Source organism: Bicyclus anynana, chromosome 1 (assembly GCF_947172395.1).
Source record: "Bicyclus anynana chromosome 1, ilBicAnyn1.1, whole genome shotgun sequence".
Taxonomy (NCBI): domain Eukaryota; kingdom Metazoa; phylum Arthropoda; class Insecta; order Lepidoptera; family Nymphalidae; genus Bicyclus; species Bicyclus anynana.
This window is the reverse complement of record NC_069083.1, coordinates 10,177,285-10,192,578: the sequence shown is the minus strand read 5'-3', so window position 1 is coordinate 10,192,578 and position 15,294 is coordinate 10,177,285. Positions and strand designations below refer to the sequence as shown.

General features: G+C 36.2%; 2 protein-coding genes across 2 annotated transcripts; both read right to left on the bottom strand.

Moving 5' to 3' along the window:
• Window positions 1-381: 381 nt before the first annotated feature.
• LOC112046889 (exostosin-1) lies at window positions 382-7,652 on the bottom strand. Its single transcript, XM_024083727.2, has 8 exons — window positions 6,631-7,652; window positions 6,132-6,333; window positions 5,719-5,838; window positions 5,217-5,534; window positions 4,504-4,625; window positions 2,960-3,140; window positions 1,989-2,233; window positions 382-749 (listed from the first exon to the last, which is right to left on the bottom strand). The coding sequence occupies exons 1-8, from the start codon at window positions 7,515-7,517 to the stop codon at window positions 569-571; spliced, it is 2,256 nt and encodes a 751-aa protein (XP_023939495.1). The 5' UTR covers window positions 7,518-7,652; the 3' UTR covers window positions 382-568.
• Window positions 7,653-9,033: 1,381 nt separating this feature from the next.
• Window positions 9,034-13,629, bottom strand: LOC112046877 (probable leucine--tRNA ligase, mitochondrial). The gene is made up of 6 exons (XM_024083705.2): window positions 13,463-13,629; window positions 12,932-13,378; window positions 11,146-12,496; window positions 10,558-10,802; window positions 9,935-10,171; window positions 9,034-9,832 (listed from the first exon to the last, which is right to left on the bottom strand). Exons 1-6 carry the CDS (start codon window positions 13,541-13,543, stop codon window positions 9,608-9,610), a joined length of 2,586 nt encoding a protein of 861 aa, XP_023939473.1. The 5' UTR covers window positions 13,544-13,629; the 3' UTR covers window positions 9,034-9,607.
• Between the last annotated feature and the right edge of the window lie 1,665 nt (window positions 13,630-15,294).

The following is a 15,294-nucleotide window of genomic DNA, read 5'->3' as shown; positions in this document are numbered from 1 at the left end:
TCCACGGATTTTTCGGCACACAATGTACCCTATAAGTTTCTCAATAACTTTCTCTATCTTCCAGTGAAAGTTCTATTAAAAGCGGTCCCCCCATTCAAAAGATTACCTCGGACAAAAAGACAGACAGATTTCCTCTTTGAGACAGACAGACAAAATATTAAAAATTGAATGTGTTTCAATGTCATGTAAATAACTATACCTAAGCACTTGAGAAAACAGCTATTTAGAAATCACAGACAATCAATAGATAGGTACGTATTTTTCAATTTTATTTAAAACCTGAAATTATAAAAAAATCATCACTATTTAAATTATTATTAGTTTTAAGCGACCAGCCGATAAACATTACGGGTAGGTAAATATGTTCAATGAAACAGAAACTCTGGCATATAAGTTTATTAGCGTAAAACAAAACATGTTGAGCTCTAATAAATCGGAATATATCTACAATTTGAGTGAGAATTCATAACATTTTAAAACTAGGACTAGAAAAGTGTTAAAAGATGCAGCCTTTTTATTATTCATTAAAATTAAAGATTCTCAAAATAAAACTACGTATACAATTTCACTAAGACGTAACTAATTCCATTTTTCTATATTTCTTCCTGAGCGTGGACACTGGGTCCTTGAACAGTATAGGGTCGAGTCGCAGCACGGAGCGCACGAGCGGCATGTAGCCCCACGCGGCCGCGAACGTGTTCAGACACGACTGTCGCTGCACGAAGTGTTCCGGATCACTCCACGACGACCTGCAACAAGCGTCTGCGTTCAGACATAGCGACACAATTGACGCAGCACTTGTACACCTAACGTGCGACCGGCGACATATCTCATGAAGAGAACTAGACAAATAGCGCCGCAACCGGAAATATCGTTATCTCTTTCATTTCGATGGGACCAAAGAGATGGGGGACAACTATGTGGCCATTGGACGACATTATTTATCTATTTATGAAAATCAATATCACGAGATATGTCGTTGGTTGCTAGGCCTACTGGGTACAACATCGAGGAGGATTCCTCTAAGAAAAATCCGCCGTCCGCTAGCATATCTGAGCATCACCCGAAGTGCCGTACCTTCAAAATGCTCCATAGAAAACTGCACTGTGATTGCGATACGCTGAGATCTACCACCGAGCATTGAAATATATACCATTTCAATTAGCAGGGACCTCCCTGCTAATTGAAATGGTATATATTTATAGTTAGTAGACGTCCGCTAAGAATTAATTCGCGAGAGGGCCAGATTAACGGCGGACGAACTATAAAATTCGTTTAAAAGTGTGCTGATAGAACAGTACCATGGAATACGAGCCGCCCCTGTAACTTACTCACACAGAGGAGCTGAGGATATAATAATGTATGTTCAGCCCTAGACTATCCTAACCACCCAGCAATTTACTTGTTTTAAAAAAATCTTGATAATACTACTTTAATAATGAAATAATTATTTTATCAAAAAAAACTTGGACCATTAAAAAGAACGGACCTGTTTCGCACCCAAATTCACCAACAAAAAAGTCTGTCGTTTTTTGAGGGGGACGAGGTAAACTCACACATCGAAAACATTTAACACCATTAAATATGTCCGTTTAAATAAGTTTGTAAAATGGTGGTAAACAAAAAAAAAAATAAACCTTGGCTGAGTTTGTTGCTGGCTCTTCTCGGAGCCAAGGCGCGTTTGGAACCCTTGTAATTTTAATTTTAAGTTTTCGTCTATTATTACCACCATTAGATTAAATTAAATTTTGACATACACCTGTCCTTTCAAAAGTGCTTGTAAACTAAGGCTAATTAAGTATTTATATGTAGTATATAATAGTATATTAATATTATAATATCAACTATCTTAGTACCCATAACACAAGCTACTATGTATGCTTACTTTGGGGCTAGATAGTGATGTGTATTGTTTAAGTATATTTATTTAAAAAAATAAATTGAAAAAATTTTGATTGGATTTAAGATAAATGAATTAAGTCCGTTACCTGTAGCGGTGGTGCTGCGGCTTGTACCGGCGGCGCTGCGCCAGCTTGAGCGGCGGGCGGCGCGAGGCGTGCGCGGCGAGGCAGTTGAGCAGGATGTCCTCGCAGTTGCGCGCGCGGCGCACGGCCAAGCGCAGCGCGGGCGCGGCGGCGCCGTACAGCGCCAGCAGCGCGCGGTGCACCAGCGCCGCGCCCGGCAGCACCATGGAGTACGAGCCGCCCCACTTGCTGCTGTAGCCCCACGCGTTCTACACACACATAACATGTCACTATCAACCCATATTCGACTCACTGCTGAGCTCGAGTCTCCTCTCAGAATGAGAGGAGTAAGGCCAATAGTCACTCAAGATGTTGTACCTTCACCGTTTGAGATACGTAATATTTAATTCATTCATTCATTTTAAAATTTCATTTAATTCAATACAGTGTTTGATATTTAAAACTACCAGTAGAGGGCGTTCTTAGAGAGCTTTGAAACAATCCCGTTTTGTACACTTCATGAAACTTTTGCGATGCAGTTATGCCTGACGTTTATAGATGGCAGTGGTGGATTTACCAGTAGGCTAAGTAGGCTGGAGCCTAGGGCGGCAGTTTTTAGTGGGCTGCAAATTTGACCCAAAAAACTTTCTCTTCTACTGAAATAAATAAAATGTGACGATAAATTTAATATTTTAGTCCTGTAAATTCAGTTGAGTCTTACTAAAATATTAAAACTTGCAATTTTACTGACACAATTTAAGGTAATTGTATTGATTGCGAACTAGGATACCTATCGAATTTCAGATGTCAGTAGGGGCTGCAAAAATTCAATAGCCTACTGGCGGTAAATTTGTAAATCCGCCACTTATAGATGATGCTTTGTTTTTTATTTTTGAAATAACTTTTACTTTAGTTGTGTGGTCTACAGCACACAATTTTTTTTCACTATGCATGAAATAGGTAGGCAGGGCTCCGAGTGAGCTCCGAGTGCACACCTTAGACTCGTCCCAGTAGTGGTTCCGCGCTGGGTAGCCGACGATGCGCTCGGGGAAGTGGCGCCACACGCGGAAGGCGAAGTCCAGCTCCTCGGCCAGCAGCGGCGCGTCGCCGTCCAGCGAGAACACCGCCGCCGTGGGCACCGCCCACAGCGGCTGCCAGCGCGCCGACACGCCTTCCCTGTATACACAATATCATTACAGTGTAATTTTTATAAAAAGCGAAAGGTTGTCAGCTCAGACCAATTACAAGGGTCCTGCCTCGATAGACATTAGGTAAATACCTCAAACCAATTATTATATAGGACCAGTATTCCACCTAAATTCATCAACAAAATTGTCTATCATTTTTTAAAGAAAACAAACTCAGATTTGGTATATATCTTGTACTAAACTAGATGTTTTTGCACGTTTATTACCCCATTCAACTACACAAAAAGTTATTTTTACAGAATTCCTTAACCGACGATTACAACTATGAAACATCGATACTATAAAGACAGTTTGTATAATCGCATTAGATCGTTGACCATATACTTTGACAGAAAAGTAACGTCTAGCGAGGCAGGTCCTTATGTAATTAGTCTGAGGGTAAGTACCCATCTGTCAAAGATCAAGAATCATCTACGACGCCTCTTGTCGTGTCATTTCGTAAACGTTGCCATACAAAATGTATGGTACCGATTTTGTTCTGATACATTACGACACGACACGTCAGACAAATATAATTCCGCCTTATCTCGTTTATTAAAACTGCTTCTATAGAAACGACGATTCATTGTTATACTAGTTATCTTCATGTAAAGAGCTCCTTAAAAATGCCGGTTTGAGTGGATAATTGGATATATGGCATAAAAACGGTCAACATCTAGTTTACTAAAAGATGAAGTATTTTGTTGGTGAATTTGGGTGTGATACTATTCCGTTTGTCATTGGTCTGAGGTCGTCAATCATAGATATACAAAGTTGGGTAACCCGTGCGCATTAACTTGACACCTGGCTAACAAACACAATACAAATCATTCGAACCAGGTGTCAAGTTAATCGGCACGAGCTGTAGTTTTTAATTAGTAGACGTACACTATGAACGAATTTTGCAAAAGGGCCAGAGGTCTAAAGGCGGATTAAGTCATGGGCGTCCGCTAGTACTCGTATGAATACTGGAATTAAGCTAATGAAAGTAGAGACTGAAATCGGCCAGCAAAAAGAAATTTCGGATGTCAATAAAGTCCAAATATTGAAATAACTTACGTTTGAATAATTTAATTGAATTTTAGTAGTTTTGACACAATTATGTGTTTCATTTGTTTAATGAAGTTTTATATTTTTGTATAAAATCCCTTTACCTACATTTTTACACAATTTTCAATATTTACCTACTAATATGATAAAGAGGAGGTGTGTGAGTTTGTGAGGTTGTAGGGGGTCGTATCTGAGAATTTACTTTTACCAATAGAAAGGCACGTTATCTGTGCGGGAACTAAGCGGCTGAAACCACGAGTTATTGATAGTTTGTCATTGCAGTATTACAATAGTATTGTTACCCAGGATAATGCGTAGTAGCGTCGATCACAGTAACAGTCAAGGCGTCGCGCGGGTCGCCCGCCATTCTGGACAGCGACTTCAAAGTCGGCGCGGCTCGTTCGCTGTCCCACACGAGGACTACCTGTTGATGACAGTAGCGTAATGTAAGACACAATGTACTTTGGCATTTTTTTTAAAGATTCATCATCATCATCATCATCATCACCATCATCATTATCATCAACAACCCATATTCGTGCTCATTGTTGAGCACAAGTCTCCTCTCAGAATAAGAAAATTCTCAGGTATGCAGGTTTCCTCACGATGTTTTTCCTGCACTGTTTGAGACATGTGATATTTAATTTCTTAAAATGCACATAATTAAAAAGTTGGAGGTGCATGCCCCGGACCGGATTCGAACCAACGCCCTCCGAATCGAAGGCAGAGGTCATATGCAATGAGGAATCACATCCCTTATTTTATTATTATTGAAAATCAATATGACGATACGGTACAACAATAGACCAGCGTGCAGGGTTTGAAGCCATGATCTGCCATAGAGAACAATATATTGCCAACCCTCATGCCAAACATGATTCTCATACTAATCACGTATCTATATTGGACAAGGATTTTCCCTTATTGTACAATTTGTATGCACTGAAATTAAACTATGTTAACAACCCTAGCACCATATTCATCAAACTGGGTCACAAGTGAGGGCGTTGTTTACCTTTTCACAATGTTCACTGCTAGCTATGTTAGCGAGGAGTTTGTGTAGCGCTGGTGACGTGGCTTGCACGTACAGTAGCGCCGTGAAGGTGTCGCCGGGCGTGGGCGGTGGGGCGGTGAGCGGGAGGGAGGGGGCGGGCAGAGGGCCAGGCGGGGGCGCGGGCGCGCGCGGGGCGGGCGGCGCGGGCGCGGCCACGGGCAGGTGCGCGCGCGAGTCTCCATACGACGACAGGGTGCCCAGTGCACCCGGGGAAGCGTTCCATATTAATGCTTCACGTTGTCGCGACGATCTGTGGGCCATTATTCGCTCCAATATTATCTGTAACAATGATAATTTTATACTATAGTTAGGTTATGTCCCTACAAAATCCGCAAAAAGTGATCCAAATAATAGTCTACAAAACTGAGCACACACATGCACAATTTGTCTTTAATTCCAATATTTATTTATGTATATATAGTTTTTACACTTCCTGAACACAACTTCATAAACCATATCTTACCTCTATTGTTGTAAAAACTATTTTCTCAATTGAAGAAAAATATTGTTCCCACAATAGTTGTGTCTGTTGCCTCAGTGCAAGAATACGCTCGGGAGGAACTGAGCGCACTAGCTCAGGCACCTGTGTGAGATATAAATTTAGTCCATTAATCCATTAATAAATAAACAATTAATTTTTCTGCTAATAAAAAGTCAAAGTTATAAAATTTAGAATTTTCAATTGCTACTTTAAAACTTCAGCAAAGCCTCAGAGTTACGCCGATGTCAACATGTCATATGATGCAGATATATGGACCATAATGCATGCATTTTGAGCACATTTTGAAATCAATTATGAAACAGACATAAACTACATTATGAATGACTTAAGTATTTGTATTTACACAGTTATTAATTTTTTTTTTATACACAGACCTGTAAAAGAAGTCTCTCATCTGCCCATATGACAGCACGTCTCCAATCTATCCGCTCATCGAAAGGTAACCTCCATCCATTACTTAGCAGGACTGGAACACAACCAGCAGCTAATGCTTCCAAAAACCGGTAAGAGCCAAGACGTCTGCCTCTTGCCACAAGACAAAAAGTTGAATTTGCTAATAATTGCTCATAGTCAAATCTAAAAGACAAAAATTACTTTATGATGATAAAGCATATACTACATTGTTCAACATTCATAACTCTGAAAAGTTGTCATGTGATCAAGCTAAGTTTAGACAAGCATTTTTTCATAAAGTTTGACATAAGAAAAAAGTTGTAAATAAACACTTTACTGTTTAGATCTAATATAAAAACTGAAAGAAAACTAAAAGGTTCTAAAGTTGTTTTAATTGTTTCTTAGTGATTGTGACATCATGAAGTAAACTTATGTCACAAGTACTATGTACTAATAATTTACTAATACTAAAGTACTCACTTGTCATATTCCTTATTATCTTCATCACATCTCTCATCTCTCAAGTCCTTCCAAGACTTACCATGCCTACATGTTGTAACTAAAATGAGTTGGTTACCATCATGCAAATGCCACAAAGAATTCCTTGTTTCACTACCAATGCCATGCACATAACGCTTTCCTTTAAAGGCAAGTAAATGTTTCCGTGGCGCTGGAAAAGGGTTCCCTGTCGCTGCAGGGGGTGCACCACCCCTCTCTGGGTGCTCTTTGTGAAACAGTGGCAATGAAATGTCAAATCCATCACGGAAAATAGTTTCAGAGGCACTCGCTCTGGCCATTATAGCTTCACCTGAATCAAAACCTAAAGCACCTTCTGCATAATCAGGCCATGTGCCTGCGTATAAATTAAAAATGACATGATTGCGGCCATTCTTCCAGTACTGAAGTCGGGAAAGTCTGGAGGCTACATCTGGAATGTGCTCAGGAGACAACGGGTCAGCGTCTAGCGTGTCCACTGCCGGTATGAACAGGCAAGCCTCAGCGGGGTCGTGCGTGGCGTACCTGGACTCTCTTATCACTGACAACACTTTACGATAAGTGGCACTTACAGGACCATCCGTGGGATACACATATACCTTCGGATCACTACCGCATTTGGAAAAATCAAAACAAGTTTGCATTCTACATGATTTTGTAGTCGTCTGCGGATTTCTTTTTTGTCGAGATGGCGATTCATTCAATTCCTCCAATGTGGCAAATGTCGGCAATTGTCCTCGCCGTGACTTTTGATTTCTATGAGAATTTAAATAGAAACTAGTGAAGAAGCAGTATAGTCCGAGAAAACTTGATAAAATGACAATAAAATAACGTTTCTTGGCTTGCATTTTTTTTGGAACTCTAATGTTCATTCGAATATTTGTAAATATTATCCAAAATAGCCATAACTATTGATTTAAAATTTATGGAATGATATGTATCTTTGTTTTAGTTATAATAATAATAATTCTATTTTCTATTATCTGAAATCCACATTAAAAAAACAACAAGGCAAAACAAAACTCGAAACTACAGAGACAAACGTCAAAAACCACAGTGTTGAGTTGAGTGTACTTTTTATTTATACAATTCGTCTGCAGTGTTACCAACTCTCCAATATATTTATCCCTAAGTTTGTGTCAAAAACGCAAAAACCCCTAAAATCGCCTTAATTACTGAGTTGTCCCTCTAAAAAACATAAATTCATAATAATTTAGAAGTAATATGCTGTACCTAATATGTTTCAAAAGTCTATATTTAATACAGACAAAGTAGTATGCCAATACATACACAGAATATATAATGACAATGAATAAATTTAACAATTTTTAATTTTTTTTATTCGATGAAAATTGCCGCCAGTTGCCTCAAGAGTGGTTGTAGAATAACGTATTATATATCGTTATAAGTCGTTAGGTCAACAAAGAAATATTAAAATTATCATCAATTTAAAAATATTAAAGAGTCAAAAAATCGCTAAAAATACCCCTAAAAATTTCAGACCCCTAAAAAATCCCAGTTCACTTTATTTGCCCCCTAAATCTGGGGGAAAAACACCTAAGTTGGGAACCCTGTTCGTCCGAGTCAGAGTTTTTCTAAATCATAGATCTAGTTCTAAATCTATATTCTGAACTAAAAATATCAAGCTTGTATGTTCACAGCTCGGATGATTGGTTTTCCATTAGATTGACCTTGCATAAATGCGTAGCATACCATTATGCATACACCCTAAGTACGTATCTTTTTAGCGTAGGACCTTACCCTACGCAAAAAAGCTATGAAAGCTTTTACATGAAGTATACACCCTTTTTCGCTTTTTTAGACGTCCTATATAGGTATTTGGTCTATAATCACAAACAACCCGCCAACCCTCATTAGAACAGCGTGGTGGGTCTAAGATATTACCCTTAATCCTTCTTCAGCATGGAGGGAGGCCTGGACCTGTAGTGGGTCGTTTAAATAGGATAAGATGGTAGACAAACAGACTTAATTAAGGCAATAAGTCAGTAGATTTAATAGATGAAGATAGGTAAGTAAGTATAAAAGTTCCGTTTTCTTAATTTTAATTATGTAAAATTGATTTTAGTTTGTTCATCAAATCAGTATCAGCTTAGGTATTTTTAAAGTAATGGGCCCAGTCCCCTCCATTAGGAAAGGGGATGCGCTTTATAATTAATATATTGTTATAACTAATACAAAGATAGCCTGTAGCCTATAGTCTTCCTCGATAAGTGGGCTATCTAACACTGAAATAATTTTTTCAAATCGGACCAGTAGTTCCTGAGATTAGCGCGTTCAAACAAACAAACAAACTCTTCTGTTTTATAATATTAGTTTAAATGTAAAAGAAAGAAGACATTTAAAAGAGTATTTAAAAATAATAATCTGTTGAATATAATGCACTATATTTATCATAAAATACTTGTATATGGAAGTTATGGAAGTTTCCTCAGCTACATTTCTGTGGTCAATTAGCAGATTACTATCTTTTATGCGACTATGCTAGGGTAGTGGGTAATTAGTGTTACACATGTAGGTACAAGCTTTATAAACTTATTTAAACTTAGGTTACCACACTGTGATAGTCTGGTTATTCAAACCCCAAGATTGCTTCTCTCAGCAGCTTGTCCACACTCTACAGCCTTTATAATCAGTGTGCCTAGTGGGAGTGGGAGTTTTCAATGTTTTCATACTGTGACGATCGCGTAAACGTAAACGCGAATTTATACGGAAAAGAAACAGTTGTGCAGTAGTGCCACTAGATGGCGCTGTTTCAATTCCTTAGAAATTCGCGTTTACGATAACGTGATCGTCACAGTATCAAACTACCACTAGGCCCTCAGCTTGGCCAAACTATATCCTAGAACTCTAGGATCTCAATTCATTTCATTTCATTTTAGAAATTCATATAGCATTATTACGCTCTTTCAGAGGCAAGACCTTGTGCTTTTCCGTCTGTGCCTTATTCTAATATTAAATTTTGTTTTAACTTTGCTTGCCTGTTTGTATAAATATGTAATATAGCACGGCAATCTGGATACAATTCATACTTTGTTTTTATTATTCCATGTTTTATTCTTTCTATTACTGCTTTCTCTCCCAACACAATTTGTAGAGCTTCATTTAAATCTAAACTTTTTAGTTTGGCTGCTTCTATTTTCAAGTCACATCTATCAGCACCATCAACCTAAAAAAAATATTTTATTAATTATTTTTGCAAAAAATTGCATTTGATCTAGCATTATTGCATGAATGTTTAAAAGAACAGAATAATTGTAGGCATACTTACTTTGCATTGAAAAGATAAAGGATAGTTCTCATCAACAACTGGCCATCTCTGCTGTAGAACCTCTTGGCTCCAATCTATTCCACTGGATGTATCACATATTCTATTAGATGCTGACCTCATACCAGCCCATAATTCACAGCAAAAGTGTGGTGTTACTGTAGAGAGCATTATAATCAAGTAAGCCAGAGATTGTTCATATTCCTTACTTGTTGCTATTATTTCAGGAGGTACATTGTTCTAAAACATAAAACATAAGACCAGTGGTATTCGGGTAACCAGAATATTGTCTCTCAAAGTGTTTATTAAAAGCAAGCTTCTTGGAAAGTCTTAGTAAAGTGTTAATGATTATATCAATGATAAAGCTTGGTGTTGAACTGCACTATACAACTGTGTATGTACTTAGTTCTAGATAAGTTTGTGAATTAGTGGTAAAAAAAAAAACCTCCGCAGAGTTTATTGTGGGCTCTTCTTGGACCTATGCGCATTTAGAGCCCTCATAACTTTAATTTTAAGTTTTCGAGTTTAATTACCACCATTAAATTAAATTATGACATAACATGATCTTTCAAAAGTGCTTGTAAACTAAGCCTAATTGAAATAAATGAATTTTGATTTTTACTTACCCTTAAAACACTAGTTAAACTCTGAAGGCGAGAAATTCCTACACTTAACTTGTGAGTATACTTAAAATGATAGGTAGCAGTTGCTATAAAGTAATTTCTTGAATTCCACAATTTGTTTTCATAGTCTTTGAATTCTTTTTCAGGTAAAACTTTAATGTTGGATAAATTTCCATTTGACTTATGCATTAAGAATTCTCTAATTGTAATCCATAATCTGTGTTGAAAGTTCAAGACCCCAGGCAATGCTGAAAATTAAAATAATTTATTTGTACATAATAGATCCCAATTAAATATTAACACTTAAGAATTATATGTATCTGAAACATTGCACAGAAATTAAATTAAATTTTACATTAAACCTTAAGCATTTTGTAATATTAATTCAGTGGCTTTATTTGATGTACTTGTTCATTATTTTAATAAAAATCAAAAATTCTTGTAAACTTTGTTTTGGATTTTTGAATATGTTAATTTACTTGCAACTGAATCACAATTAAAAGTAATCCATGAATAATAAATCTACAGCCAGGGCTGTGGCATTTTTATAATTTTTCAAGACAAACAAGATACTGTACTATATATACTTACTAGCATCAGACCATTTTCTACTTGTAGCAGGAGGAACATCAGCCAGGATCAATAGCCTTGTGGTGTCACATCCATAGGTGGACAATAATCTCTGTGGATTTTCTCCATTGTATTTAGATTTACTCATTTTCTCCCACTGTACCACAACTGGCTCTCCCGTTTTTATTTCCTTATATTCTTTTCCAACATTTTGTACATTTTCTGGAGGTAAATATTTACCAGTATTTTTGGTTTTGTAAGACTGTCCCATAATCATGCCTTGTACTAACAGTTTTTTGAAAGGTTCCTGTGTTGGTGTTAACCCCAGTGAATGTAAGAAATAGCTCATGAAACGAGTGTAGTATAAATGTAGTACTGCATGTTCTTTACCTCCAATGTAACAATTTACTGGAGTCACTCCAATTAACTTTTCTTTGTCAAAAGGTTTCTTATCATTGTTTGGATCCAGAAAACGATAATAGTACCATGAAGAGTCAACAAAAGTATCCATAGTGTCGGATTCTCGACTTGCATCTCTTGAGCACTTGGGGCATTTGCAATTTAGCCAAGATTTAAAACTTGACAAAGGTGAAACTTTTGTTTCTTGTGTACTGATTTCAGGAAGCACAACAGGTAGATCTTCATAAGGAACTGGAACTATTCCACAATGTGGACAATGGATTATAGGTATTGGTGTACCCCAAAACCTCTGTCTGGATATAAGCCAGTCCTTAAGTTTTGAACTCACAAAATGCCCACCACAGTTATTTTTTGTAGCTATATCAATTGCTCTTCTATTTTCAGAATGTGTATCTACAATATCATTTTTGTCAACAGTAGGAATATTTATACTTAGCGATAATTTATAATCTTCTGGATCAACTGAGGGGCAGGCAATGTAGACATCTCTGCCTTCTGGATAAGATAAATTGTCAGTTACATACACTAACATATCTCGTTTAGTGATTGGATTATAGCACTTTAGGTTCTGTAGTTCTTCTAAGGTCAGATCTTTTATCATAACATTATTTTTGCTCATTGTTACAAAGTCGCCATGTATAAATTTGTATGGATCTGAGGACCAAACATCAAAAACTATTTGTTTGCCTCTAATATTACTATGAAAGTTCACAACAATACCATTGCACTCTCCAATCCAATGTTTTTGCAAGTTAATAATATCTTTCCAGTTTTCTAAGTTTTTACTGGTCAAACCATCATACAGTTGCTTTGCAAATTTTGTTGTTTTTATAAACCATTGTGTCAATATCTTTTCCTCTACTTTAGCGCCAGATCTCCAGGAACATCCAATCTCATCAACTTGTTCGTCAGCTAAAACTGTTTTATCAATGGGATCCCAATTCACTTTTGCCTAAAAGTTAAAACTATTGTTGTACTTTAATTTTAAGTGATTACACATTTAACAACTAAAAATAAAATACCTCACTGTTGTTTTTTTTTTAATATGTATTCTCAAATCTCACTTTACTTTATTATTTTTGAATAATCTCAATCTCTTAAACTGAACTGCTGTGTTGCTCTAGTGGATAGCTTATGTGACTTTGGATCAAGAGGTCAAGTCCTAGGGAAACCTATGAAATATTGCATTTTTCTTTTTCAGAAATTCTCTGTTGGTAGTTTAACACCCAGAAAGCATGTTAAGTCTGGTAACAGTCATTATACACTATCAGATACTAAGCCTATGAGGAGGGAGTCTATTTTAATGGCCCTATAAGACGGCTCAGTCTTATAGAGCCATTAAAATAGACTGATAATGATTTTTTTGATTATAAAGAAGACATCTTACTTTACATTGATAAGCAAGTCCATTTTCAAATAATTTCAGAAATATATATTGTGTCCATTTATAATACTTTGGATCACATGTGCTTATTTCTCTGCTCCAGTCAAAGTTAAATCCCAATTGGATAAGTTGTTTTTTCATAGCTGCAATATTAGTTTCTGTCCAGATATGGGGTAAGATGTTACGTTCGATGGCAGCGTTCTCTGCAGGTAATCCAAAGGCATCCCATCCAATTGGATGAACTACATTTTTACCATCAAGCGCTTGAAATCTAGCAATGGTATCAGATATAGAATATACTCTGACATGTCCCATATGCAAGTTTCCAGACGGATAAGGAAACATAGGCAGAACATAAAATGTATCTTTGCAGTTAAATTTGTTGCATAAAACTTCCTTAGCCCAATGCTTTTCTATGTCAAGTTTAATGTTTGTAGATATGTCCTGATTCTGTAAAAAATACATTAAATTCAATTAAGCAAATATTATTGACTGTACATCAAATTACGTATTTATTTTATAGTCCATACACACCCATAATCCTAGGCTACTTTTACGTCTAGAGAATACTGTGGGTCTGCTCAATAATGCTATAAAAATCCTACATTTAAACATTTTATTAGGTCTAAACTTATAACCTATTTTTTATACAAACAAATCAATCAATATTATGCAGTTATGCTGGTTCTTCTTGCTTAACTATGTGCTCTATTGGACATATCACTATAGTCAGATCGGGTAGGTATTTTAAACAATGTAAATAAACAAAAACATATGATTCAGGGGTGCTCAACATTTTACTAAAGCATTATTCACGAATATTGTCATGAAATAAAACTTCCTTTGATAGACAATTTTTTTTATATTTTATGTTCCTATAAACTGTTATTTATCGAACAGATAATGTTTCACTTATATTTAGGGTTCCGTGGTCAATAAAGAACCCTTATAGTTTTGTTTTTTTATTATGTATAAGCAAGCACCGCTTAGCTGTACGCTAGATTGTAAGCTATGAGGCACTCTTTGGTAGAACGCCTAGAAGATGCCTATTCACTCTTGACTTGAAGATACCCATACCCATGTCCGTCTGTCCTTCTATCTGTAACTCAATTACTAATAGAAAACTGTAGCTTGACTATGAAAATTATGTACGCGATTATAGGCGTAAATTAAAAACTTGACAAGTAGTTTTTACTCGTTTTCTCGTAGTGTGGGTTATTGTTAGATATACGTTTTTATGTAGAATTTGATGAGTTTGTTAAGACACTACTTTTCAATTTAGGCCTCTATTTGTAAAATATTAAGATTTAAAGTGCTAATTTAATTTCGTACTAAACTAATTAAAATTAAAAACAGTAAACGAACAACAAATAACAATAATAAACAATAACAACGAAACGAGAACAAAACGAAATAACAAAAAATATAAGGGAAGAAAATACGCACAACAAACTGGATTTAGTTAACAAATACTGTGAAGTAGGAGTATTAGTCACAGACAAAAAATAAAGTAGTGTTCTGTGCTGTGAAGTGTGAACTGTCAAATCTCAAATCTTCTTTCACTTAATACAAAATCAAAAAATTAATCATAGTTTAAGGTAATTCTGCAATAAATGAAAATATTTTATTCACATTATAATAAAAGAAAACATCATTTGAATTACAACTTCTTTCTTCTTTTGATATGATAATACGATAATACGATTTATATAATTAAAGCTCTTATTTAATTTTATAAATGCATATTAATACCCATAAAACTCAATCTTTGTTTTTCAAAATGGTTTGTGACTCATGTCTGCTTGGGGTATTTAAGGTTCTTTTTATGTCGTTTGTGTTGTATTTCTGCAAACTCTATTTAATTAACATAGAGGAATTAGACATGGAAATGCATCGCACCCAAATGCAGAAACAAAATTGTCTGTCGTTATTAGAGGGGGACGAGGTAAACTCACACATCGAAAAAATTTAACAAGAATAAATAATAATTATAATCTGTACACAGAATATTCAATTAATGGATCAATGTTTTGCTGTTCGTTCGTTCGTTAGAATAATAGAATCGATTTTTCTTTTATATATTGTTTTAATTTATTATTAATTATAATTATGTTTTTGACGACCTCCGTGGCGCAGTGGTATGCGCGGTGGATTTACAAGACGGAGGTCCTGGGTTGGATTCCCGGCTGGGCCGATTGAGGTTTTCTTAATTGGTTCAGGTCTGGCTGGTAGAAGGCTTCGACTGCGTAGGCGTACCGACAAACGATTTAGCGTTCCGGTACGATGTCGTGTAGAAACTGAAAGGGGTGTGGATTTTCATCCTCCTCCTAACAAGTTAGCCCGCTTCGATCTTAGATTGCATCATC

Coding starts and splice junctions, on each gene's coding strand:
- LOC112046889 (XM_024083727.2), bottom strand. CDS start 7,517: ATGAACATTAGAGTTCCAAAAAAAATGCAAGCCAAGAAACGTTATTTT. Junction 4,626..5,216: donor GCAGTGAACATTGTGAAAAG/GTAAACAACGCC, acceptor TGTCATCAACAG/GTAGTCCTCGTGTGGGACAG. Junction 3,141..4,503: donor GCTACTACGCATTATCCTGG/GTAACAATACTA, acceptor TTGTGTATACAG/GGAAGGCGTGTCGGCGCGCT.
- LOC112046877 (XM_024083705.2), bottom strand. CDS start 13,543: ATGTTTAAATGTAGGATTTTTATAGCATTATTGAGCAGACCCACAGTA. Junction 12,497..12,931: donor GACTTGCTTATCAATGTAAA/GTAAGATGTCTT, acceptor TTTAACTTTTAG/GCAAAAGTGAATTGGGATCC. Junction 10,172..10,557: donor GTTTAACTAGTGTTTTAAGG/GTAAGTAAAAAT, acceptor TTTATGTTTTAG/AACAATGTACCTCCTGAAAT.